Below are 25,042 nucleotides of genomic sequence, written 5' to 3' on the forward strand. Positions count from 1 at the left end.
GTTAAAAGTGCATATCTCTAAAACAAGGGGTTTGGGGGGGGGCACAAGTTCTGCTCATATTATCTGTTTTTAAAAAAAGATATGCATTTTTAAAAATCAGCAGTTTGCAACAATTATCCATCGATGTTACAATGTAAAAATTAGGAAAGCAGCTAACTATTATGGAAAGACGGTACAGTACTTTCAATTGCCTGCATAAGTTTCCAGCAGACCTTTAAAAACTGAAAAGGAATGTGCTTGCTGAATGTCTACTGGTACAGCATTCCAGACCTCTGGGACGATGACACTAAAGGCTGTACATTAATATAGACCAGAGCTTTCCAAATTTTGCATGTTGCTGGCACACTTCTTAGATTTGCACCATTTCGCGACATAGTAATTGAGTTTTGCATCGTTTCGCGACACAGTACAGTGGTACCTCGGGTTAAGTACTTAATTCGTTCTGGAGGTCCGTTCTTAACCTGAAACTGTTCTTAACCTGAAGCACCACTTTAGCTAATGGGGCCTCCCGTTGCTGCGCAATTTCTGTTCTCATCCTGAAGCAAAGTTCTTAACCCGAGGTACTATTTCTGGGTTAGTGGAGTCTGTAGCCTGAAGCATCTGCAACCTGAAGCATATGTAACCCGAGGTACCACTGTAGTTCAGTTTTAGTAGCAAACCAGAGGTTAAACTAACCCCTTTCCAGTCCTGGGAGGAGTGTAGGGAGCGTTCGTGCGACACACCAACACACTGCAGCCGACACACTAACATGTCGTGTGACACAGTTTGGAAAGCTCTGCTATAGGTGTTTAATCTAGGAATGACAGATTATTCTTATTGCTGGCATTAGCTGACGTGGCACTTTCCTTCTTCCTTTTTGTTAACATGCAGTAGAATAGAACGAATCATACCATCGTAGAATCACGATTGTAGAAAGTGGCTTCACAGTGCTTTCCATGTACAGTATGGCGCAAACAGGGTCTTACTTAGAGTGCAACTCGTATGATTTTATCACTTATTAAATTTATATACCTCCCTTGCTCAGAAAAACACAGGATGGTATACAGTAGAGTCCTGCTGTGGAGCATCTGTGGTGTGAAAAGCTGCAAGATTTCGGAAGGAATGCACACCGATTGAAAACTGTACGACGGCCATGAATTTTTGCAGCTGCAATACATTGCAGTGGGTTGGACTAGATGACCCTTGGTCACCAATTCTACGGTCCTACAATTCTTCGCATGGCTGCCAATCATCACCGGTGCTCGGACAGGATGCCGCTTGCGAAGGAGGGATGACGCTCAAAGAATGCCGTGGGGAGGGGGGATGGGAGAGAGGGAAATATCTGGCTTTGACCTCTGCCCTCCCCTCCAAACCACCCCGGTCACCTTCCCTGACCTTGGACGGACAGCATGGGGGTTGTTTGAGGGAACGGGGGGCCTCGGAGGGCGGTCAGAGATGGGGAGCTGGAATTAGCTCTCTCCCTCTACCTCCACCCCCCCCCGGGAACTTCACGCCTTCCCAAGGCCTTTCTGACCAGGGTGCTGATTCTCAGCTGCCATTGTTGACTGGCGCTGATTCTCAGCTGCTATTGTTGACCGGCCGAGGGAGGGATGGGGAATGGGGGACAGGTGCTCGGAGCCAGGATAAGCCCAGGGGTGGGATTAAGCGGCCGGAGGGGGGAGATGGAGGTTTTGGCAAGGTTTGGGGATTAACACCTGTTTTGTTTGTGGCACTAGGATGCTTTCGGATCATTTCCTGGGCCCGGCTCTCTTTTGTCGCAGAGGAGGGGGCAGGAAGCGGTCCGTGCTGGCGTGCAATGGCTGATGGGGGGGGGGAGCCCAAAAGGCCCAGGGAAGTGAGAGCTAAGAAGCTTTTTAGGTGGGGGTGGATGGCAGCAGCTGGACTGGGGTGCTGAGTGGGACGGGTGCCTCCCGGCAGGACAAAGGCAGGTGGAGCGCAAGGTTGCAGGGCTCGATTTCGTTCTGACGCATCCGCAGCCCTTTGTATATCCCGCGGAACTGTGGTGGTGCCTCTGCCACAGCAGAATCTGCTTTTGCCGCAAGATTCTAGTCCTCATCGCTGGCACGGTTAAAGGAGGTGGCAAGGAAGATCTTCTTGTGGCCGGTAGGTGGGCCTTAACCATCCTGCAAAGCTCCCCACAGGTTGTAGGAGCAGAATAATTTGTCATTGAATTTATTTACGATTAAACTGCAGTCTATTCTGCTTTGTTCCTTCTGTACACAAGATTCATCTCTTCCTGGTGGATAACTTTATTTATTGTTATACCGCCCCTCATCTGAAGATCTCAGTGTGATTTGGAGCATTAAAAGGCAAAATTAATACACACAACTTAGACCAGGCACCCCCAAACTTGGCCCTCCAGATGTTTTGGGACTACAATGCCCATCATCCCTGACCACTGGTCCTGTTAGCTAGGGATGATGGGAGTTGTAGTCCCAAAATATCTGGAGGGCTGAGTTTGGGGATGCCTGACGTAGACTGAAAGAAGCCGTATGGGGCGTATCCTGGGCTTAAAACAGATATTCTGGCTTCTTCTCAGATTGAATAAATCTTTCTCCTTTTAAAATTGTAGAAGTTGTGACTCCCTGATGCAGAATTTTTGTCCTATGACTGCCAGGCACTTTGTCAGATGGCCCTCGAGACTCGGATGCGAGGGAACGGCACACGGCACATGCTCAGAGGTTCCATGATGAACTGCCCCCAGTCTGGTTGCACACTGCATTGGTAACATACAGATCCAGTGAGTATCTGCTTTTATTTATTTATTTTGCAAGAACTATGGACGGTTTGATTATAACGAAACCTCAGAGTGGTTTACAGAAAGAATAAAGCAATGGGGTGGTGGAGTTTAAGGCAACTATTTGAAACATTCAGAAAATATAATTGAAATCAACGATGCGCTAAAGATAATACTAAAGCATGTGTCAACACACTACATGTCTGGATAGACTTTTTTCTTTCTTTCCAAAGGTGCCTTTATTACCTGCGTATTTTCCAACGGATTTTCGATTGTTAGCAAGGTGTCATATGCAAGTAAGCTTATTTTCTGTTTTCCATTTTTCCTTTTATATTTCCATCTTCTCTAATTATATTGGCCAGAGAATCAATGCCCAATACAAATAAAATTGGGGAAAGAGGGCATCCTTGTCTTGTACCTCAGGCTAGTGTTCTTTGTTCTGTTATACCATCGTTCACTACAATGGATGGGTAAAAGGTAAAGGACCCCTGGATGGTTAAATCCAGTCAAAGGTGACTATGGGGTTGCGGCACTCATCTCGCTTTCAGGCCGAGAGAGCCGGCATTTGTCCACACACAGCTTTCTGGGTCATATGGCCAGCAGGACTAAACCGCTTATGGCGCAACGGGACACCGTGATGGAAACCAGAGCGCACAGAAACATTGTTTACCTTCCCGCTGTAGCCGTACCTATTTATCTAGTTGTCATGCTTTCGAACTGCTAGGTTGGCAGGAGCTGGGACAGAGCAACGGGAGCTCACGCCGTCGTGGGGATTCGAACCGCCAACCTTCTGACTGGCAAGCCCAAGAGGCTCAGTGGCTTAGACCACAGCACCACCCACATCCCAAAATGGACTACAATGGATAGTCTTGCCTAAAACAACAGCGTTTTTAAGCAGAGCACAAAAAGAGCGCAGTGAAAGTGAATTTCTGTTGTCAACAGGCAGGGAGTTCCAATGAGTGGGATAATGCATTCTTTTGTCCCTTGGGGTAAGGGCAGGAAAGGATCATGTTATCTGGAACACCCAGCCCCCCATGTTACCAATACAACATGAAGCCACATGGCTTTCACAAGAAGACAGCAAATGACTCAGACCAAAGTCACCGTCATTACTTTGAGCGAGAACAAGATGCTGTTGATTCCCATTTTCTGCTCATTTTCTGTATCACCCAAGCGCCAACTATGCCGGCCTGTTGATTTTTTTAAATATTACAAACTTTGGCCAAGCTTGGGGTTCTGCTGAACATACAGAGAGACTTTGCACCTGTGTGTCTTTAGTAACTATAATCCCCCCCCAAAAAAATTGGCTATTAGGAGTAATCCCGGAGTAAGTTGCAGCAGAATTCCAGGCACAATAAACAAAGCGACTAGCAAAACAATAAATAATGGCATACGATAGGGTTGCCATATATCTGGAATTTCCCAGACATAGCTGGTATTCAGCCCTTGCAAATAAAGCTCAACAACTTAATAACTTTTGTGTCTATATTTTCACTTTTTGAAATATGGCAACCCTACATAAGGAGAGCCTGCTGGAAGAGTTAATTATGGCCCATCTAGACCTAGCGACTGGGACATTCGCAGGGAAACCAAAATGCTTGTTTACAAAGCTATTGTACTACCAACCTTCCTGTATGCTTCTGAAACATGGACCACTTATAAATGCCATCTCCAACTCCTCGAAAGATTCCATCAATGGTGTCTCTGAAAAATTTTACACATCACTTGGGAAGGCAGGCGAACTAATACCAGTGTACTGGAAGAAGCAAAGATCACCAGTGTCAAAGTGATGATTCTTCAACATCAACTTTGCTGGACTGGTCATGTTGTGCGGATGCCGGATTATTGTCTTCCAAAGCAACTACTCTATTCCAAACTTAAAAAGGGGAAGTGTAATGCTGATGGTCAATAAAAGAGGTTTAAAAACTCTCAAGGCAAATCTAAAAAAAGGTAGTATAAAACCAACAATTGGGAAACACTGGCTTGCGAGCGCTCCAGTTGGAGAACAGCCAAAGGTGTCCTGGGCTTTGAAGACACTCGAACTCAGGACGCAAGGCAGAAACGTGCTAGGAGGAAGGCACATTTGGCAAACCTTCACCATGATCAACTATCATCTGGAAACCTACATCCCCACTGTGGAAGGACATGTGGATCCAGAATTGGCCTCCACAGTCACTTACGGACTCACTGTTAAGACCGTGTTCATGGAAGACAATCTTACTCGGCTACGAGTGATCACCAGAGAAGAAGAAGTAGAAGAAAAGAAGTATATAGAGATGCCTGGGGATACCCACAACAGCCTGAGCACAACAGCACACTGTTTGTCTGTGGTTTCCATCAACTGGGGTTCAAGAAAACAGTTGAAAACAGTTTTAAAAACAACTCGCAGTCACAACAATCGGTTGGGTCCCAAAAATATGCACCTCAAGGGTTAAAAACCAGGATAAAGTGTGTTTTCAGAATCCTCCAGAAGTTGTAGAATGACAGGGCAGGATGCACCCCTGTGGGGGATACACTTTTTTCTTTTCTTTTTTAAATCAAGTTTCCCCAGTACAATGCATGCTTGCATGTTGTTTTCAGAAATAAATGACCAGGTTTTGCTTTGTCTCCTTGTGTTGCAAGTTCCGGGAGTGGGAAGGGAAGTGAATCTGCTTAAAAATTAAACAGGGAAACGTTTGCATTTTTATGCACACTGTTTCACATTTCTGCACTCTTTTTTTCGGATGGAGAACAACATTGCAAGATCCATTTCGAATGAGAGCTGCGGTTTTGTTTAATGAATTGCTCTGGGAAGTGTGGAGTGAAGAAGAAGAAGAAGAAGAAGAGTTTGGATTTGATATCCCGCCTTTCACTCCCCTTCAGGAGTCTCAAAGCGGCTAACAATCTCCTTTCCCTTCCTCCCCCACAACAAACACTCTGTGAGGTGAGTGGGGCTGAGAGACTTCAGAGAAGTGTGACTGGCCCAAGGTCACCCAGCAGCTGCATGTGGAGGAGCGGAGACGCGAACCCGGTTACCCAGATTACGTGACTACCGCTCTTAACCACTACACCACACTGGCTCTCTGAGTGGGCAGTTTGAATTTCTCCCCGACCCCCTGACATCCCTATTGGAGACCTACAGGCCGCTTCTGTGGTCTGTCTGGACAGGTGCGTGAGAGGAATGTGAAAAAGACACAACAACATGGGATGAGCCTTCTCTGGGGCCATCTAGCCCAGCCTCTTCTTCTCACAGTGGCTGACCACATGCCTATTGGAAACCCACCAGCAGGATTCGAACACAAGAGCCTTCCAGCACAACTGGCATTCAGAAAGCGTTGCTGCCTCTGACCATAGTCCTCTCCTCCATGAATTTGTCCAATCCTATTTTAAAGCCATCCAAGTTTGTGGCCATCTCTACCTCCTGCAGGAGGGAGTTCCACAGTTACGCGCTGCGTAGTTTTCCTTCCACCTGTCCTGAATCTTCCAAAATTTAGCTTTCCTGGATGCCACCAAGCTCTAATATTGTGAGAGAGGAATTTCATTTCATCTCATATTTTATTTTTACGCTGCTCATCCGACTGGGTTGCCCCAGCCACTCTGGGCAGCTTCGAACAAATCAAAACATCTAACATTAAACATCTAACGCAGTAAAACATCTAACATTTTCCAACAGGAAAGCCCAAAATAACTTTTGTAAAAAAAATACACACAAAAAAACCCCAGAAGCTTTTCTTTTGGAAATTGTAGGGACAGAACTACCTAAATTCTATAGAAATTTATTCATGTAGTGTTTGCTACTACAGTAGCAAGAATGCTACTCGCCCCAAAATGGAAAGAAGCAGAAGTCCCAGCAAAGGAAGAATGGATACAAAAACTTATGGAATATGTGGAAATGGTGAAACTTACCAGAAGAATAAGAAATCAAGATAACAAACATTTTATAAAAGAATGGAAATGGTTTATTGAATATTTACAGAAAAAATTGTAAACAGATAAAAACATTGGCAGGGTTATTGTAATAACCTGCAGATTCATAAAAGTATATATTGAAAGCAGATAATTAAATGAGCAAATTTAATGAATTTGGATATGCAGGAAATATTTTTTTAAAATTAAAATTAAGGATCTGCGGTAAGAGGGGGAAGGAAGTCCAACTGCGAAATGTTAAATCAATTGTGAAACTAATGAAATGTATATACTTGAAAAAGTATGAATAAAAACATAAAAAGGAAAGGAAAGTCCCAAATGTCGTAACCTTCTCTCCCTCGCAGGGATGTCGCTCTAGCAAAGTCATAGCTGTCTGCCGACGTCTGTCTCTTTTAGTTGGGATATTTAGGGGTTTTGGGGGGGATTGAAACTGAGAGAGCCACACGTTAGTTGGGGGTTGGATGTGGGGAGCAAGGGGTCGGAGGCTGGGATCCTTGCTGTCGGTATCTGGGAGTGCTACATTCCCTGTCTCTGGCAAATATCTCTCTTCACACCCAGCTGCTGTTGACAGCTTCCCAGCCTTGGCTCGCTTTCTGGAATCCTGGTCTTTTTATATCGAGACAAAAAGAAGAAGGGGATAGCTTATGGGGTGGGTGGCTGCAGTGGGGGGGGGAGGAGAAGAGTTAATTATCTTGAGGCCTTTGTCTCTCCTCCTGCGCTAGCGAAAAAGCATCCGCAGGAGAGAGGCTGGAGGAATTGAATCTGGCCCGGTTCCCTGAACATAATGTCCACTTAGTTGGTATAAAGTGGTGATACCCAAACAAGAGTGCAACTGTTATCCAGGAAGAGGTGTGAGATTCCGGGGATTTGGAGGGGGGCACACACGCACAAAGAGGGTGTCGGTGCAGAGATGCAACTGCGCAATCCAAGCCTAATGTCATCTGCAACAGAATTTGGGTTGAGTTGACCTCACTGCCGCCAAAACTGTGCCCCGCCCCCTGCTATGGGGAATTAGCTCTCACCGAGCCGTCTCTAAAAGGTAGAGACATCACCTTGCCAACAAAGGTCCGTATAGTAAAAGCTATAGTTTTCCCAGTAGTGATGTCTGGAAGTGAGAGCTGGACCATAAAGAAGAATGGATGCTTTTGAATTCTGGTGCTGGAGGAGACTCTGGAGAGTCTCATGGACTGCAAGAAGATCACACCTTTCCTTTCTGAAGGAAACCAGCCCTGAGTGCTCACTGGAAGGACAGATCCTGAAGCGGAGGCTCCAAGACTTTGGCCACCTCATGAGAAGAGAAGACTCCCTGGAAAAGACCCTGATGTTGGGAAAGATGGAGGGCACAAGGAGAAGGGGACGACAGAGGACGAGATGGTTGGATAGTGTTCTCTGACCAAACAGCGGGAGGCAGTGGAAGACAGAAGTGCCTGGCGTGCTCTGGTCCAGGGGGTCACGAAGAGTCGGACACGACTAAACAACAGCAACAAGAGCCGTCTCTGCTGGCCCCTTCTGTCCCGAGCCCCCAAACCCACAACTCGGGTCCCTCTTCTGTTCCTCCAATCTGGCCCTCAGCCCCCCAACCTCATGAACTCCGTTCCTTTGCTTGGCTGAGGCAAGCTCTTGTCTCTGAACCAGAAGGCTCAGTTGCCCCATACTTGCCTCTTCCTGCTCTAGCGGTGCCCCACAACCATCCTCAAGCCCTGACAAGTATCCTCATCACCCACAAAAAAATAGCCCCACACAGCCTGCATTGAGATACATCAGGGTTTCTCAGGTTGGGCCTCGGAACATCCCACCTTTATCCCAGTTCTGCTGATCTCTTTTACCAGACCCTCCAAGTGTTCCTAATTTCCAGGGACAGCCCCAGATTTAAAGAAGCCGTTCCGGTTTCTCATTTGATCCAAGAATGTCCCGCTTTTCCTTTGGACGTCTCTATTTTCACCGGAGAAATGTTGGAAGGTATGGAGTTATGCGACCCCTGAAAGCCAAGGAGATAAGTAACTAGACAAGTTTTAGAAGACATCTGAAGGCAGCCCTGTATAGGGAAGGGTTTTGGTTTTTTAAAATGTCTAATGTTTTATTACGTTTTTATATATGTTGGAAGCCACCCAGAGTGGCTGGGGCAACTCAGTCATATAGGTGGGTCACTATTATTTATCTAGGAACACAGACGTAACCGGCTGTGTTCCTAGATAAATAAGGCAAAGTGGACCCAGACCGATGGAATAGACACCATTACATGGATGGACCTTATGCATGAACTGACTGAAGAATGATCTGATCCACTGGGTCTTCTGCTTTGTTCGTTTGTTGAACTTTATGAGTCACTTCAGTTTGATGCAATGAATAGTATACCTTATTTATCTAGGAACACGTCTTGTGTGTTTATTGAATATCCATGGTCAGAGGCAGCAATGGTTCTGAATACCAGTTGCTGGAAACCGCAGGAAGTGAAAATTATATGCCTTTAGGTGCCAGGCAAAAAACGTTCCTCTTTAACCAGTCCTTTGGCTGATTGACATCCAACCAACACCCTTTTAAAATGTGTTGGGTAGGTGTGGGATTGTTGGATTGTTCTTGTTTTTATTATGCGTTTTATGCTGTTGCGATTCTATCTTGTGAACCCCTGAGACCTGCGGGTATAGGGTGGTATACAAATTTAATTACAAATTTTAAAATGCTCTTGTGCCCGGGTCCCGCTTGCAGGTTTCCTGTGGGCATCTAGTCTAAGGTTACCTGATTTTTTTCAGTGAATCCAGGGACACTTTTCAACTTCCTACTAAATAGATGGATTTTGTCAGGGGACTGATTTGTAAATCCGGGGACTGTCCCCGGGAAACGGGGACGTCTGGCAACCTTAATCTAGTCAGTGAGAACGGGATCCTGGTCTCGCTGGGTCTTGGGCTTCTGATCCAGCCGGCTCTTCTGGTTTTCCTCTCATCCCTCCCATCAGCTTGCCTGACGCCTTCTAAGCCAGGCCCCAAACCCGCAAGAGACGAGGGTCAGCAGGGGGCTGGGCGAGAGAGAGACAACTGTCTTTCGGAGGGAGGAGTGGAGAAGGGAGGGGGTTGGGGTTGCCCTTGTTTTAATTCTCAGATTTAGAGCACCTGCTAGACCCAAAGACTCTGAGAACATCATGGCACGGCTGGGCGAGGCAAACACAAATCGTTTCGAAACTATAGGTATTGAATGCGCCAGACTAGCCGCCTAGAGAGCTTCAGCAGTTGCCCTGGGGCCCAGGACACCGTAAGATATAGCAAAGGGCACTTAAGAACACGTTCCTGATGAAGGAATCTCACATATAGGGGAGGAAGAGAGAATAATATGTCTTAGGAAGGGGGAAACAAAGTGGGCACGAGCTCAGGTTATGAATTTTGTAAATGGGGGGTTCTCCACACTTTTCACCTTGCTGCCCTTTCCAGCTGGTAAGCACTCCGTCTGCAGGTAAGCTGCTTTCTGTTCATAGACTTGTAGACTTGGAAGGGAACCTGAGAGTCGTTTAATCCAGGGGTCCCCAAAATAAGGCCTGCAGGCTGGATAAGGCCCGAGGGACTCGTTTATCTGGCCTGCGGCGACCCCCACCACCAGCTGCCGCTGCCCGCTCTTACCAGCGCTGCACTTCGCAGCTGCCCACTTCTGGGTTGGAGGAGCACCGGAAATAGCTTGTGCGCATGTGCAAGCATTATTTGCGCATGTTCAAGCGTTATTTCCGGTGCACATCCGGGCGGAGGAGGCCTGTGCACATGCACACAAGCTATTTCCAGTGCTTCTCCAACCCGGAAGTGCGTCAGAAATAGCGTGTGCGCACACGTATGGGCACGCGCTCCCCCATCCTCCAGCCCACCGCGCGGTTGGCGCTGGAGACACCGGCCCGAGGTGCAGTAAGTTTGCTGACTCCTGGTCTAATCCAACCCCCTGCAATTCAGGAATCTCAGCTAAAGCGCCCATGGCAGATGGCCACCCAATCTCTGCTTTAAAACCTCCAAGCAAGGTTAATCTCTGGGGAAAACGTTGGAAAAGTGACTTGAAGTTTACAGCGTGTTGTTCTTTGCAGTGACATAGCGTGGGGGGTGCAGGGGGGCCGGCCACACCGGGCGCAACGTCTGGGGGTTAGGGTTAGGGGGCGCAAATCCACGGGTTAGGGGGCACAAATTACTTGCCTTGCCCCGGGTGCTGACAACCCACGCTACGCCACTGGTTCTTTGAAGGAGAACTACCTGAAAATGATTCACAGATGGTGTAGGCTTGCTAAGATGTATGAGAGAGAATCAGATAAGTGCTGGAGATGCAAAGAGGTGGAAGGAACGTTCTTTCATATGAGGTGGACTTGCAAAAGGGTAAAAGAGTATTGGGAAATGATCCATAACTAATTGAAAAAAAATGTTTTAAAGTACTTCAAAACAACAACCAGAGTTCTATCTGTTGGGGATAACTCAGACTGAAACCCCCCAGGTGTCAAAAAAAGGTTGTTTATGTATGCCACTACTGCGGCCCATGTTTTGTTGGGATAGCTGGGAAACGGGCGAGGTCCCAACTAAAGAATGGCAACTTAACTTGACAGAATGTGCACAACTTGCAGTCTTAACATATGGAATGAGAGAACAAGAAGAGCACATGTTTAGAGAAGATTGGAAAACGTTTATTGAATATGTGGGAAATAACTGTGTACAGCTGAAAACACTGACAGCATTAAGATAAATTCAATAGCTTTGATGGATGCAATAATGGAATACTGAATGGTATGGTGTTTGTAAAACATGCCGGGATTTATGATATGTAAATGAACCATTGAAAAAGAAGAAGGGAAGTCACTGATATCTTAAGGAGGTAAAACAAGTATCTTAAGTTGTAAAACAGAAAACTTAATCAAAATTATATATATATATTTTAAAACCTACAAGGAAGGCGAGTCCAACACTTCCCAAGGGCTGAACAGCTCTTGCCGCCCGAAAGTTATTCCTGATGTTTAGTCAGAATCCCCTTTCTTGCCATTTGAAGCCACTGGTTTGAGTCCTGCCCGCCAGAGCAGGAGAAAACAACCTCGCTCCATCTTTGTTGCAAAAGTACAGAGCATGGGTTATTATTTACCGTATTTTTCGCACCATAGGACGCACCGGACAATAGGACGCACTTTGTTTTAGAGGGGGGAGAACAAGGGGAAAAAAATCTCCCCCTCTCTGCCCAGCGCCCCTTCAGTGAAGCGGCAGGAGGCGCTGCACAGAGAGGGGGGGAACTTTCCCCCTCTTGTTTTCCTCCTCTAAAACAAGGTGCCGTTTAAGGTGCGTTCAGGCGGCTACCTTGGAAGCCTGGAGAGGGAGAGGGGTCGGTGTGCACTGACCCCTCTCGCTCTCCAGGCTTCAGGTTCCTTTCGACCTGCTCTTTGGGGCTGGCGGGGGGAAGCCCACCACCAGCCCCAAAGAGCAGGTCAGGGAGCAGCGGAAAAGCGCAGCGGAGAGGCTCCTGCCATAGCCACGCGTCACCTCTCCAGGCGGGAGAGGGTCGCGGGGCTATGGCATCTTCGCTCCATAGGACGCACACACATTTCCCCTTCAGTTTTGAAGGGGAAAAAGTGCATCCTATAGAGTGAAAAATATGGTATGTGCAAAGTAAGTACTGTATTTTGCAGAGATAAATAAACTGACAAAACAAGATGGGAGTCATGGGATTCCATGGGGCTGAATCAGTTTGGAGCTGGTACAGATTAATAGGCAGAGGACTGACAAGTACATTGCTCCCCACTTTTCTTCCAGCTCACAGCTGTCTCTTGCCCCTCCCTCCCCACGACCTAAGACCCTCCCCTCGCCAGCCAGGGCAGCATCTCCTCCTCTGTCAGATTAATCCCAAGCAAGAAGAGGCAAGGGAATATTGAGTTCTGGAGCCCTCAGACCACCAGGTACTTTTGCATACTAGAAATGTATCAAGCTGTACATTTGGGCTGGGCTGGGCTGGGGAGGCACAGAGATTTCCTTTTCTGTAAATGTATTATTATTTCCTTGTGTAACGTATACAAAACCGCAGATGGAAATCGAAAGATGAGAGACAAAACTATAAAGCAGGGGTAGAATGAGTTGTGCCTGGGTTAAGTTTGGGAAAAGTGCAAGTAAAGAATATCGGCATGATTTGATTGTCAAGCGTCGTTCCAATTTTTCTGGGCTTGTGATGAGGTTTGTCTTGAAAATGATGGTTCCGCCCAAATGATATAAAAAGCGCCCTGTTGAAATCTCAAATTATGAGTAGTTTTCTTCATTACTGCTATATTCCAGAGCGAGTGGTAAGATTCTGGGTTGTTTTCCATTGAGTTGCAATGACTATTTGAGCTGCCGAGACCATATACAAGACCAATTCTTTTGTCAATATATCTGTATTGAACTTATTCAGTAGCATTCATCTTGGACCATGGCGTAGAGATTTTCTATTGGGAAAAAGAGGCATTTTGGTGCAAAAAGGAAATATTTTGAGCTCCCTTTGTTTTCCATTCCCCACAAGATGCTCAGCTTGCCTGGGAGAAAGACACAGAGAGAAAGAAGAGCTGGTGTATGAAGCTTGCAAGAAGAGGCAAGCTTTGGAGCTACACAGAGCAGTTTATCACACGGGCCAGGAAGATAGCTCCATTCCCTGTTGTCTATAGGCACTTTAAGAGAGCAACATCGCCGGTTAAGGAGATGGTGCTGGGAGATTCAGATTCATTATCCTGTTGGTGCTGATCAATGTTTTAATGCACTTTTAAGTGGACATTAAACGTGTGTTGTGATTAGGCTGTTATCTTTCTGCCTGAAGTTAATGATGTTTGCATTTATAACCAAGGTGTCTTCCTGGGGAGCTGCTTGGAGGCAGTTTTGAACAGGGAGTTCCCCGACAGCTCCCTCCCACCGGGTACGATACGATACGATGATACGATAATCTTTATTGTCATTGTCCCATACAGAACGACGAAATTGAAAAATCTACATCAGACATTCAAAAACCAACAAGCCTGCTATCCCAGCTATCCCAGCCTGGTTAGCCCCCTAAAAACTCTGGTACCCCATTTTTAAATACAATATACTCCCATAGAGACTCCTTAAAGGTAAAGGGACCCCTTGACCCTTAGGTCCAGTTGTGGCCGACTCTGGGGTTGCGGCGCTCATCTCGCTTTATTGGCCGAGGGAGCCGGCGTACAGCTTCCGGGTCATGTGGCCAGCATGACTAAGCCGCTTCTGGTGAACCAGAGCAGCGCATGGAAACACCGTTTACCTTCCTGGCACAGTGGTACCTATTTATCTACTTGCACTTTGACGTGCTTTCAAACTGCTAGGTTGGCAGGAGCTGGGACCGAGCAACGGGAGCTCACCCTGTTGCGGGAATTCAAACCACCAACCTTCTGATCGGCAAGTCCTAAGCTCCTTACAATGTGTTTAAAACCAAAATCGCATTTGGGTAGAAACTGTTTCTCAGGCGGCTCATCCTAGTCTTTATAACCTTGTACCTTCTTCCAGAAGGCAGAAGCTGAAAGAGATCATTTCCGGGGTGCGCACTATCCTGCGCCATCTCTGCAGCTTTCTTATGGCACCTGGAAGCATAGATTTGATCCAAGGTGGGAAGAGTGCACCCAATTATTCTCTCCGCAGTCTTTACAACCCTGGACAGCATTGTTTTTTCCCTGACCATGCAGCTCCCAAACCACACACACAGACCATAAGTCCCGTAACAACAATCGTAGAGTCATCTAGTCCAACCCCCTGCAACCTGAGAGGGTGGAGGAAGCAGGAGAAGGCGTGTCCCTCATTGTTGACTCTCAACAGGTGGAGGTAAAGATGGCAGCAACGGTGAGAGAAAACTCGGCCACACAGCCGTTCTGCAAGACCAAGGAACTGCCCGCGTCCCCACAGCACCCTGAAGGAGTACGACAGACACTGCTTGGATGGCTGAGGTAAGTCCAGGAGTTAATCCCAACCTCCAGGAACCAGAAGGTTATCTAGGATCCACCGTATGGATTAAGCCAGTCTGTGGCCCCTTCTCTTAGCAGTGGAACTGGCCGATGGGCCCCATGTCCATTGATAAGAAATAATATGCAAGAAGAGCTGGTTCAGACCAAATGTCCCTCTAGCCTAGCATCCTGCTCCCAAAAGAGGTCAATAATAATAAATTTTATTTATACCCCACCCTCCCCAGCCCAGACCGGGCTCAGGGCGGCTAACACCCGATATAAAAACAAATTGATTGAAATACAACTTAAAAACAAGATTAAAATACAACATTAAAACATTAATAGACAGCCTCATTTCGATGGAAACTCAAATCAAAAACTTTTGGGGGGATGAAAACATCAAGTCTTCGCCAAGGCTAGGGTCAGACAGGTCCCGTCCCCCCCCCCACACACATAAGGAAGTTCATCAATAGGAAATTGCCTTATGCAGAGTCCATCTAGCTCAGCACTGCTTACACTGGCTGGCAGCCGCTTGCCAGGGTTTCAGGCCGGGAAATCACCCAGAGCTACCAGGAGGTGCCATTGGGGACTTTCGCTGTGCAAGGCAGATATCCCACCACAGAGCTTACAGGCCCAAGCCAGCTGTGAATATGTTGGGGGCCTCTTTCGTGTTTATTATTCACAATATCGAGCTCAGAGTTGCCCTGCCTCTTGACACGGAGCTGGGAAGTGAAATACTTTTCCTTGTTGCAGAGTCCCGGGCAGAAATATTGCGGGCTCCGAATGACACGAATGGAATCGTTGAGTCCGAAGGGACCCCGAGGGTCATCCAGTCCAACCCCCTGCGTTGCAGGAATCTCAGTGGGACAGGTAGGCAGCGGGACAGGTAGGCGCCTGTGGATGAGAGGGGGTTGTTTTGGGGGTAGGGGGCAAGGCTGCGATTTAAGGGCACGTGGCATCCTTCTCTTTTTTTAAAAAAAGATATTTATTGAAAGAATTTTTGGATATAAGAAAAAATAAAAAATAAACATACAAAATTATAAGCAGTTAAAAACACACATTAATTTTCAATAGCATAACTTCCATACCCTTATTTCCTCCGACCTCCTCATACTTCCCTTCTTTGTATTCCATTTCAGTTTGTTAGTTCAGCAAATCCTTACCATTAAACTTTTACCCATTTATAATCCTTTTTTCATATCTCCTAAAGCATTACAGCTGGAAACCGCTTAGTTTCTATGCAACATCTTTCTAACATTCATTAATTTAATGAATGTCTTTAAATTTCTTCCAGTCTTCTTTCACCGACTCTTCTCCCTGGTCTCAGATTCTGCCAGTCATCTCAGCCAATTCCATGTAGTCGATCACCTTCATCTGCCATTCTTCCAGAGTGGGTAGATCTTGTGTCTTCCAATACTTAGCGATGAGTAGTCTTGCTGCTGTTGTAGCATACATAAAAAAAGTTCTGTCCTTCTTTTGCACCAATTGGCCGACAATGCCCAGGAGAAAGGCCTCTGGTTTCTTCAGGAAGGTATATTTAAATACCTTTTTCAATTCATTATATATCATTTCCCAGAAAGCCTTAATCCTAGGGCACATCCACCAAAGGTGAAAGAATGTACCTTCAGTTTCCTTACATTTCCAACATTTAATATCGGGCAAATGATAGATTTTTGCAAGCTTGACTGGGGTCATGAACCACCTGTATATCATTTTCATAATATTCTCTCTTAAGGCATTACATGCCATGAACTTCATACCTGTGGCGTGGCATTCTTCTCACGCCGCCCTTCCCCGAGCCGCTTTGCGAGGCTGGGATCTGATCAGACCCCCCCCTGGAAAATGCACCCCGCCTTTGTGTGTAGCTTGGCTCGCTCACTCGAGCTGCGCGTCACACTTTGCTCGCCATTTTCTTTCTCGGAGCGAAGAGCCCAAAGGCACCCCTTCTCCCTTGCAGAAACAGGGCTGCTCCAGGATGCGAGGAACTGCCTGGACATTTTCCCAGAGAGGAATTTTTCAGTACAATTTTTGTAGCTGTTTCAGGAAGTCAGATAGACTCTCCCAGGAATGGCCTCGTCGTGGGTATTTTTTTTTTGTTGTTGTTAAAAACAATATCTATCAATAGCCCCCTTCTAATCCTCCCAAGTCTATTTTAATAGTGCTGACCTATTTTAATCAGTTTAATCAAGGGATCCGGCGTAAGACAGCCTAATCTATACATCTGCGTGCTTTCATCTCTTCTAATCTCCCTGAATATTGGGCTTAATGCCTCTGATCCCTTTTAGGCACCTACCAGCCTGGCCTAATCTCATTTGCACATATGCATATTTTAATCTGCCTTTTGTTCAGCAGCTGACACGCCCCTCGCCTTTCCTTTTGCATCCCCAACAAATTTTTTGATGGGAATTTTCTGCTGGGTGTGAAACAGGGTGGCGAGTCTCATTTACAGTAGGGGAAAATCTCCAGTTCTCTCTCCTGAGACTCCCCAAATCAGGACTTTCCCAGACAGTCGGTGAGCCTAGCTTATTCCATTATTCAGTTTATTCCTTCAATCTGATTGATTGATTGATTGATTGATTGTCATTTGGGTCGATTAAAGGGGGGGAGGAATGCCCTGGATTAACCAAGCAGCTGTCTTTTATTTCTATTTTCATGGTTTCAATTCTCAGCACAAACAAAAATATATACAGTGGTACCTCGGGTTAAGTACTTAATTCGTTCCAGAGGTCTGTTCTTAACCTGAAACTGTTCTTAACCTGAAGCACCACATTAGCTAATGGGGCCTCCTGCTGCCGCGGTGCCGCCAGAGCAAGATTTTTGTTCTCATCCTGAAGCAAAGTTCTTATCCTGAGGCACTATTTCTGGGTTTGCAGAGTCTCTAACCTGAAGCATATGTAACCTGAAGCGTATGTAACCCGAGGTACCACTGTACTGTAGATACAAACGTCGCAAACCAGCTATTACAGGAACAGTACAGATAGCTATGATACTTGACAAGCTTAGCATCTGATTTTTTAAAAAGAAAAGTGTGAATTGTTTTGAATGCAAATGTTTGAAAGAGCTGTGAATAGCAGTGCCTGTTAACATAATGTGTCTTCTAAGAGGGTGCCTGTTTTTTGTTCATATAAGGGTCCTGCTAGATCAAAGGTCAGGGTTTTTCTTTTCACTGGGGCAGATTGGATGCCTCCAGGATGCACACAAGCGGGGTCCTCCCCTGCTGTTGCACGCCTGAAACTGAAATTCAGAGCTACACTGTGTCTAAACATGGAAGTTCATCTAGCTAGCTATCATTGATAACAGCCATCAGCATACCTGTTGTCCACGAATTTGCCTAATCCCCTTCAAAAGACTCCCATGCTAGCACCCACCACCAGTTTCATGTGGCAGGCAGTTCCGCAAGTTAATTCTGGGGTGTGTGGGTGGGGCTGTGTGGGTGGGTGTGAGAAGCAACCGCTTTGTCACCACTGCCACCAAACTTTACAGCAAGTTCAGCTATGGTGAGAGAAGGTGGGGGACTTCTGTGTTCATTCTGCTGTGAATACATGCAGATTTCACTCACCAATTAAGCTGATTACAACTGGTACAATCAACCCACTAAGGGCAGGGAACCTTTGGCCTTTCTGGTATTCCCGGACTACAACTCCCATCAACCCTGGCCATTGGCCATGCTTGCTGGGGCTGATGGGAGTTGTAGTTCGGCAATGTATGAAAGGTCATAGTCATCCATTATGACTATGGTGAGAGAGAACTGTAGTCCACCCCTCACAGAGCTCCAATTCCCAGCATCCTCAACAAACTATAGCTCCCAGGATTCTTGGGTGGGGGGAAGCTGTGTGCTTTAAATGTATGGCATGCATGTATCCGAAACTGCTGCATACTGGAGAACAGAAATGCACATAAATGTCCCTCTCCACCCAGACTGTGTTGGAAGGTAGTGGTGTTCTTCTTCACTAAGTTTTTTAAGCAGAAGGCCCGCCTTGCAGAGGATTTCCTGTGTTGGCCAACAAGGTTAGGCTAAAGGGCCTTTGAGACCCTTCCACCTCTGTGATTTGGCGAAAGGCTATTCCTGCTGTCACAAGGCTGGCACCAATCTGTGGTTTGGATACAGCATGGGACTTATAGGCTTTCTGCACAAAGGGCTGTGACTTGGGGGCAAAGCGCCGCAGGAATCACAAGTGCAGGTTTATAGCTGGGGTGGGGTGCTTGTAGGTCTCTGGGTGTCGCTGGGTTGCAGATCTCATTGGCCCACTGCTCCTACCTGAAGCTCTGAGAACCGAGGCTCAGAGAGGAACGCCGGGCTGCTTGAAAGTGCTTTTGCAAAGGGCTCTCGCAAAGCCCCACAGCTGCTGTTTTCGGAGGCTCAGTCAGGAATGCCAAACTGCTTGGAAGCGCCTTCGCCAAAGGGCTTCCTGGCAGCCTTGTCAGGCTCCTGCCTGAGCCTCCTGAGGCTCAAAGAGGAATGCTGGGCTGAGCAGGATTTAACCCCCGTTAATCAGCTGACAAGTAGGGATTAAATCTGTGATCCTTGGGATGCTGAGGACCAATGCACCAGGTATCCCCCTAAGAGCAGGAGGGGGACTTTTGCAGAGTTTAGCTTCACTTTCAACTGTCCCCAGAGGGGCTCATCTGGCGTCTTCATTACATATCTTTAGGCGCCAGGCGTAAACGTTTCTCTCTAACCAGACCTTTAGCTGATTAACATGCTATGGCCTTTTAATTGTGCTTGCAGATTGTTTCTGTTTTATTACTTTGCATTCTCATTTTCTATTATTGTGACACGAACCGCTCTGTGACCCTAGATGAAGAGCAATACACAATTTTTAAAATGATAGTAATGTCTGCTCCCTCATCTGAGCCAGCCGGTTTCCTGCTAGATTTCACCCTGTCCTCAGCTGACATCAGCTGGTGGGTGGGTGTAATTTGGGGGGAAATGCCTTGTGGGCCAAATGGGGTGCGCTGGAGGGCCAGGACTGGCCTTTGGAACCCTGCTCTAGACCAGAGGTTGGCAACCTAAGGCCCATGGGCCGGAAGCAGCCCACGAGCCGCCCCAAACTGAGCCGAGTCCCGCACACTGCGCTAAACGGGCACAGCGCGTCACGGAGACTCTCTTCTGTGGCTCCAGAAATCGCTTCTGCGCATGCCCAGACACTGAAAATCATAGAATCATAGAGTTGGAAGAGACCACAAGGGCCATCGAGTCCGACCCCCTGCCAAGCAGGAAACACCATCAGAGCACTCCTGACATATGGTTGTCAAGCCTCTGCTTAAAGACCTCCAAAGTAGGAGACTCCACCACACTCCTTGGCAGCAAATTCCACTGTCAAACAGCTCTTACTGTCAGGAAGTTCTTCCTAATGTTTAGGTGGAATCTTCTTTCTTGTAGTTTGGATCCATTGCTCCGTGTCCGCTTCTCTGGAGCAGCAGAAAACAATCTTTCTCCCTCCTCTATGTGACATCCTTTTATATATTTGAACATGGCTATCATATCACCCCTTAACCTCCTCTTCTCCAGGCTAAACATGCCCAGCTCCCTTAGCCGTTCCTCATAAGGCATTGTTTCCAGTCCTTTGACCATTTTGGTTGCCCTCCTCTGGACACGTTCCAGTTTGTCAGTGTCCTTCTTGAACTGTGGTGCCCAGAACTGGACACAGTACTCCAGGTGAGGTCTGACTGCTCAGTCACTGCTGCTCAGAAGCGATTTTTGGCCTCTGGGCATGCGCAGATGTGATTTCTGGCGTCGCGCTGCACCGGCCCGGCCCACGGAAGATCTCCGCGGGAGTGATCCGGCCCGTGCCCGGTAAGCCTTGCCGACACCTGCTCTAGACATTCAAATAGTGCACCTGAAATTATCAGTTATCTGATTTCTTACCCACCTTTTGCTTTAAAGACCCAGAGATACAGTCCAGCGTTATAGCAACTTAAAAATAAGCTCAAAACTATCGCAAAGAAAATATAAATCTTAGATATCCAAGTCCAGGAAGGGTAAAGATGTGTGCTTTCAGCATGTGATGGAGACTATATAATGATGCAAAGCACACCACTTGGAGAAGGGAATTCCACAATTTAGGGGCTGCCACAATTATACTGTTAGATCTTTTTTAATGTCTGCATTATTCTTTTTTACTTGCGTGTAAATCAATTCAGGAATTTTAGTGACACCCAACACACAAATTTAATCAATCGAAAGCTAAGCCTCAAAGTCAGGGTTATAACCAATATTAGCACCCCACTGGGTAAATCCACTAAAAAGAATGAACATGACTAAGGTCCGTTGATTCCAATGGGTCTAACTCTGAGTAGAATTCAGGCCACATTCGTGCTACACATTTAAAGTGCTATGATACCACTTTAAACTGTCGTGGCTCTCCCCGCCCCCCAATAATTCTGGGAACTGTAGTTTGTTAAGAGTGCTGAGAGCAGCTTAGAGACCCCTCATTCCCCTCACAGAGCTACAGTTCCAAGAGTCCCCTAGGAAGAGGGGTTGATCGTTAAACCACTTTGTTAATTGTAGCTCTAGGAGGGGAAGAGGGCCCCCCAACAACTCTCAGTTCCTTTAACAAACTACAGCTCCCGGAATTCTGTATGGTGTGATTGTGACCCTGTTATTGTTGTTTAGTCGTTTAGTCGTGTCCGACTCTTCGTGACCCCCTGGACCAGAGCACGCCAGGCACTTCTGTCTTCCACTGCCTCCCGCAGTTTGGTCAAACTCATGCTGGTAGCTTCGAGAACACTGTCCCACCATCTCGTCCTCTGTCGTCCCCTTCTCCTTGTGCCCTCCATCTTTCCCAACATCGGGGTCTTTTCCAGGGAGTCTTCTCTTCTCATGAGGTGGCCAAAGTATTGGAGTCTCAGCTTCAGGGTCTGTCCTTCCAGTGAGCACTCAGGGCTGATTTCCTTCAGAATGGAGAGGTTTGGTCTTCTTGCAGTCCATGGGACTCTCAAGAGTCTCCTCCAGCACCAGAATTCAAAAGCATCGTTTTAGCAAATCTCTCTTCCTTACAAGGAAAGAGATTAGGCCCAATTAGCCAATAACCGGTGAAAGCCACAAGGTGGCAGCCGTTGTTCAGGAAGGGGCTTGAGATACTGCTAGAAAACTGGGCAAAACACCGACTCTGGATACTTTGGACAAAAGGGAACTTTGCCTTTTGCTGTGAATTCGGTGCTTCTACATCAGTGGAGAGGCAGGCTTGCCCAGAGAGAAGGGGTTGGCCGAGGGTGCTGTCCTGAGAGGACCAGGGCTGCAACACAGAGGGCGTCTCCAGGCTGCATTTTGCATGGAGAGATTCAGACACATATCCGGAAACTCGGGTTTGCACAATTAAGATGGATTTAAGGGCTCTGTCCCCCTAGTGCCACAAATCCTCTTAAAAAGAGAGAGGGCTTCTTGCAGTGATGGGAACATACGTTGGAAAGTGTGGGGCGAACGAATGACGAATGGGAATACATATAAATACCCCGCAAACAGATCAGAAGCAACACTCAGTGAATACCGGGAATAGCCTGACAGCTGTGTAAGCTTTGTGCAATTAAAAAAACAGGAGAAATGGGGTATAAACAGGTCGTCTGGATGAGCCCAGAGATTGTCTCTTTTCGTCAGGGCACAGATTTTCACCCCCTTGTACTCTGGGGAAACCCAGCCAGATGAGCAGGGTACAATTATTATTATTATTATTATTATTATTATTATTATTATTATTATTATTATTAAGCAGCAATTCACCTTTCGTGCCACTAAATGCTTAGTAAAATCATGATTATTCCTTATAATTCTGATGTTTAGGCTATGAGTGCCATTGTTTCTGAAGCCCAAACAAAAACACACACACAAAAACACAACCCAGGCAGTATCATCATGTTTAGGGGGAACCGCAAATTTGCAGAAGGACAACAGAAAATCTTTAGGGGGGGAGGACTACTAAAGAGGAAGTAATCCCTAAAAAGAAAAACTCAGGGAGGACTCGGCAGACTTTGTGGCCACTAACAACCAAATATCTGCTGGGAAATGAAGCAAAAGAAAACCAGGGGAAGAGTGAATGGAATGGTGCTTCCGGGGCAGGGCGGTGGAGCTCAGCTGGTTGGAGGACAGAGCTGGAGCACTTCATGCTGCAACATTTTATTGCAGCTCGCAGTTTGGTTTTTTTTTTAAGTGATCTTGCAGCACCAGACCAAAAGGCTCCTCTAGCTCCAGCACAGTGATTTAGCAAAACGCCTTCTCTCTTGGCTTGCCTCCAGCAACTGGCATTCATTCGCATGTACAGTGGTACCTCGGGTTAAGTACTTAATTCGTTACGGAGGTTCGTTCTTAACCTGAAACTGTTCTTAACCTGAAGCACCACTTTAGCTAATGGGGCCTCCTGCTGCTGCCGGAGCACGATTTCTGTTCTCATCCTGAAGCAAAGTTCTTAACCTGAAGCACTATTTCTGGGTTAGCGGAGTCTGTAACCTGAAGCATATGTAACCTGAAGCGTATGTAACCCGAGGTACCACTGTACCCTGCAAGCCTTTATATCATACACCACTCTGGCAAATAGCCCCTGACACGTACGGAGACACACGGAACGCAATAGCTGTTTGATAGCCTTTATTCTACATTTCAGGGCCGTGCTGATATACAGAGCGGGGTGAAGCGTCCTCCACTGCCTTTCAGGTGTGGAGCTGGGGGTACACGTGTGATTCAAGGATGGGGGTCATCAGATCTTCAAAAGGAGTTACTCCTCGTTCAGACCTTTCTGCAAGGGGACAGGGAGAGAGGAAGGAGGAGTCAGTGGAGAAATGCAGATATCAGGTGGGAGGGGGGAAGAAACTGAAATTACAGGAGTTGGAGAGGAGCGATAACACACCAGAGGTTTCTCACCTTTGCCCCAATATCACGGCTCTTGGCCCTCAACTTGTTGACTTGGGACTCGGCGATGTCCGCCCGCTCCTCGGCCTCATCCAGCTCGTGCTGAACCTTCCGGAATTTGGCCAGGTTGCTGTTGGCCTGCTCCTCCTGGATTAGTGGGGCAGAGAAAGAGATGGGGCGAAATCACAATGGGATGGTGTATTAAAGATAGTTCGTCCTACCAGGGGGCATCAAACGAAGCCGAATGTTGGGAGATGCGAGACAAAATGAAAGAAACTTCTTTGCACGGTGCAGACTGCGGAACTCCCTGCCACAAGGGGTTAGCGGCGGCCAACAACTTGGATGGCTTTAGAAGAGAACTGGAAAATTCACGGAGGGTAAGGCTGTCTGCGTCTACCGGAGACGAAAGGCTTAGGTTCTACCTCCGCTGTCAAATTGCTAGCCGCTGGAATCGCAAGTGGGGAGAAACTCTGTCCCTGCAGGTTGCTGGATGAGGAGGAAAAGGGATGGAAGGGGAGGCTCTGCCCCATTTTTCTCCAGCACCGCCCACTGTTGTCGTAGCCCTGCCCACTGCCAATCTGCAGCCCCTGATGCATTCTCCTCAAGGGAATTCAGCCCTCAACGGGGAAATAAAAATGTTGCCTACCCTGGCCCTACAATAAAGACCCTTGGATGAGCCTCGCTCCTCCTATCTGTCAGAACTTTGAGACAGACATCAAAGGAGGAGCAGGGCCTTATCGGCATGGGCGCCCCTAGAATGGGATTTCCTCCTCTGGAAAGATGGTTAAAAACCACCTCTGTCCTGACTAACTAACAGAAACGAAACAAAAACCTCTTTCCTTTTTTTCCTTTTCTCCCCCCAGCAGGCATTAAAGCAGGTGACGGTTGATTTTAACAGTCTGGCTGTTTTTAATCTTGTCATTTTACATCCTGCTGACATGTGGTTTTATTTGATTTTACGCCGCTTACAAGTTCTGATTCTAATGGAATTGGATATTGGATTTTCATTTGCTTCTGTTGTCATTTTTTTCCCCGTTCGGCTGCCCTGTCAGCGGGGACGGGGTGGGGAGAGGCGTAAACAAGAAATAAGATAATACTTCTGAGTGCGTGTAGCGCGAGGGGGGAATCTGGGGAAGATGGAAGTGCTCTCCGCAGTTGCCCACAGTGACCGCAAAATGCTTACCCACAGGCCCATTTATTGAGGGACATAAATGGGAATAATGATGGGGAATGGAGAAGCGAGGAGTGGATGCGGAGCTTAGTGGTTAGAGCACCTGCCTTGTGCGCAGGGTTCAATCCTCAGCATCTCTGGGTGGGATGGCAGAGATGCTTGTCTGAAACCCTTGAGAGCTGCTGCCAGAAATTGCAGGCATTACTGATCTCAATACCAGTATAAGACAGTTTTCTGTGTTCCTATGTGAGCCACGTAGGAGGCAGGTCATGGTGAGTTCTCCCAGGTGTCAAGGAGCCAGAGGGAGCCTAGGAGAGTGTTCCTCAGCCTTGAGTCCCCCAGATGTTGCTTTGACTACATATCCCATCATCCCTGACTGTCGGCTAAACTGGCTAGGGCTGATGGGAGTTGTAGTCCAACACCGTCTGGGGACGACGACCCAGGGCTGAAGGACGCTAGCCCCGAAGGTTGCATGCTTAC

General features: G+C 47.1%; 1 protein-coding gene and 1 long non-coding RNA gene across 4 annotated transcripts in view; one reads left to right on the plus strand and one right to left on the minus strand.

Annotated features, from left to right (window-relative positions):
• The first annotated feature begins 1,131 nt into the window (after nucleotides 1-1,131).
• LOC308572308 lies at nucleotides 1,132-25,030 on the plus strand. Of its 2 annotated transcripts, XR_014001696.1 has the most exons (4): nucleotides 1,132-2,103; nucleotides 2,573-2,740; nucleotides 14,425-14,552; nucleotides 23,616-25,030. It is a non-coding gene; the product is annotated as an uncharacterized lncRNA (long non-coding RNA). The 2 variants fall into 2 exon arrangements; XR_014001697.1 differs by lacking the exons at nucleotides 14,425-14,552; nucleotides 23,616-25,030 and adding an exon at nucleotides 2,971-3,033.
• Nucleotides 23,116-25,042, minus strand: part of LOC308571986 (myosin-7) — a 42,324-nt gene continuing 40,397 nt past the window's right edge. The window contains exons 39-40 of one of the 2 annotated variants that reach the window (XM_081167668.1): nucleotides 23,404-23,538; nucleotides 23,116-23,278 (exon numbers count right to left, since the gene is read on the minus strand). In XM_081167668.1, coding sequence (XP_081023794.1) covers nucleotides 23,258-23,278; nucleotides 23,404-23,538 — 156 coding nt within the window. In that variant the 3' untranslated portion in view covers nucleotides 23,116-23,257. Of the gene's footprint in view, nucleotides 23,279-23,389; nucleotides 23,539-25,042 lie in introns of both variants that reach the window. The other variant, XM_081167669.1, reaches the window with a different exon arrangement.

The sequence above is a fragment of the Podarcis bocagei genome (assembly GCF_964188305.1).
Source record: "Podarcis bocagei genome assembly, chromosome: 13".
Taxonomy (NCBI): Eukaryota; Metazoa; Chordata; class Lepidosauria; order Squamata; family Lacertidae; genus Podarcis; species Podarcis bocagei.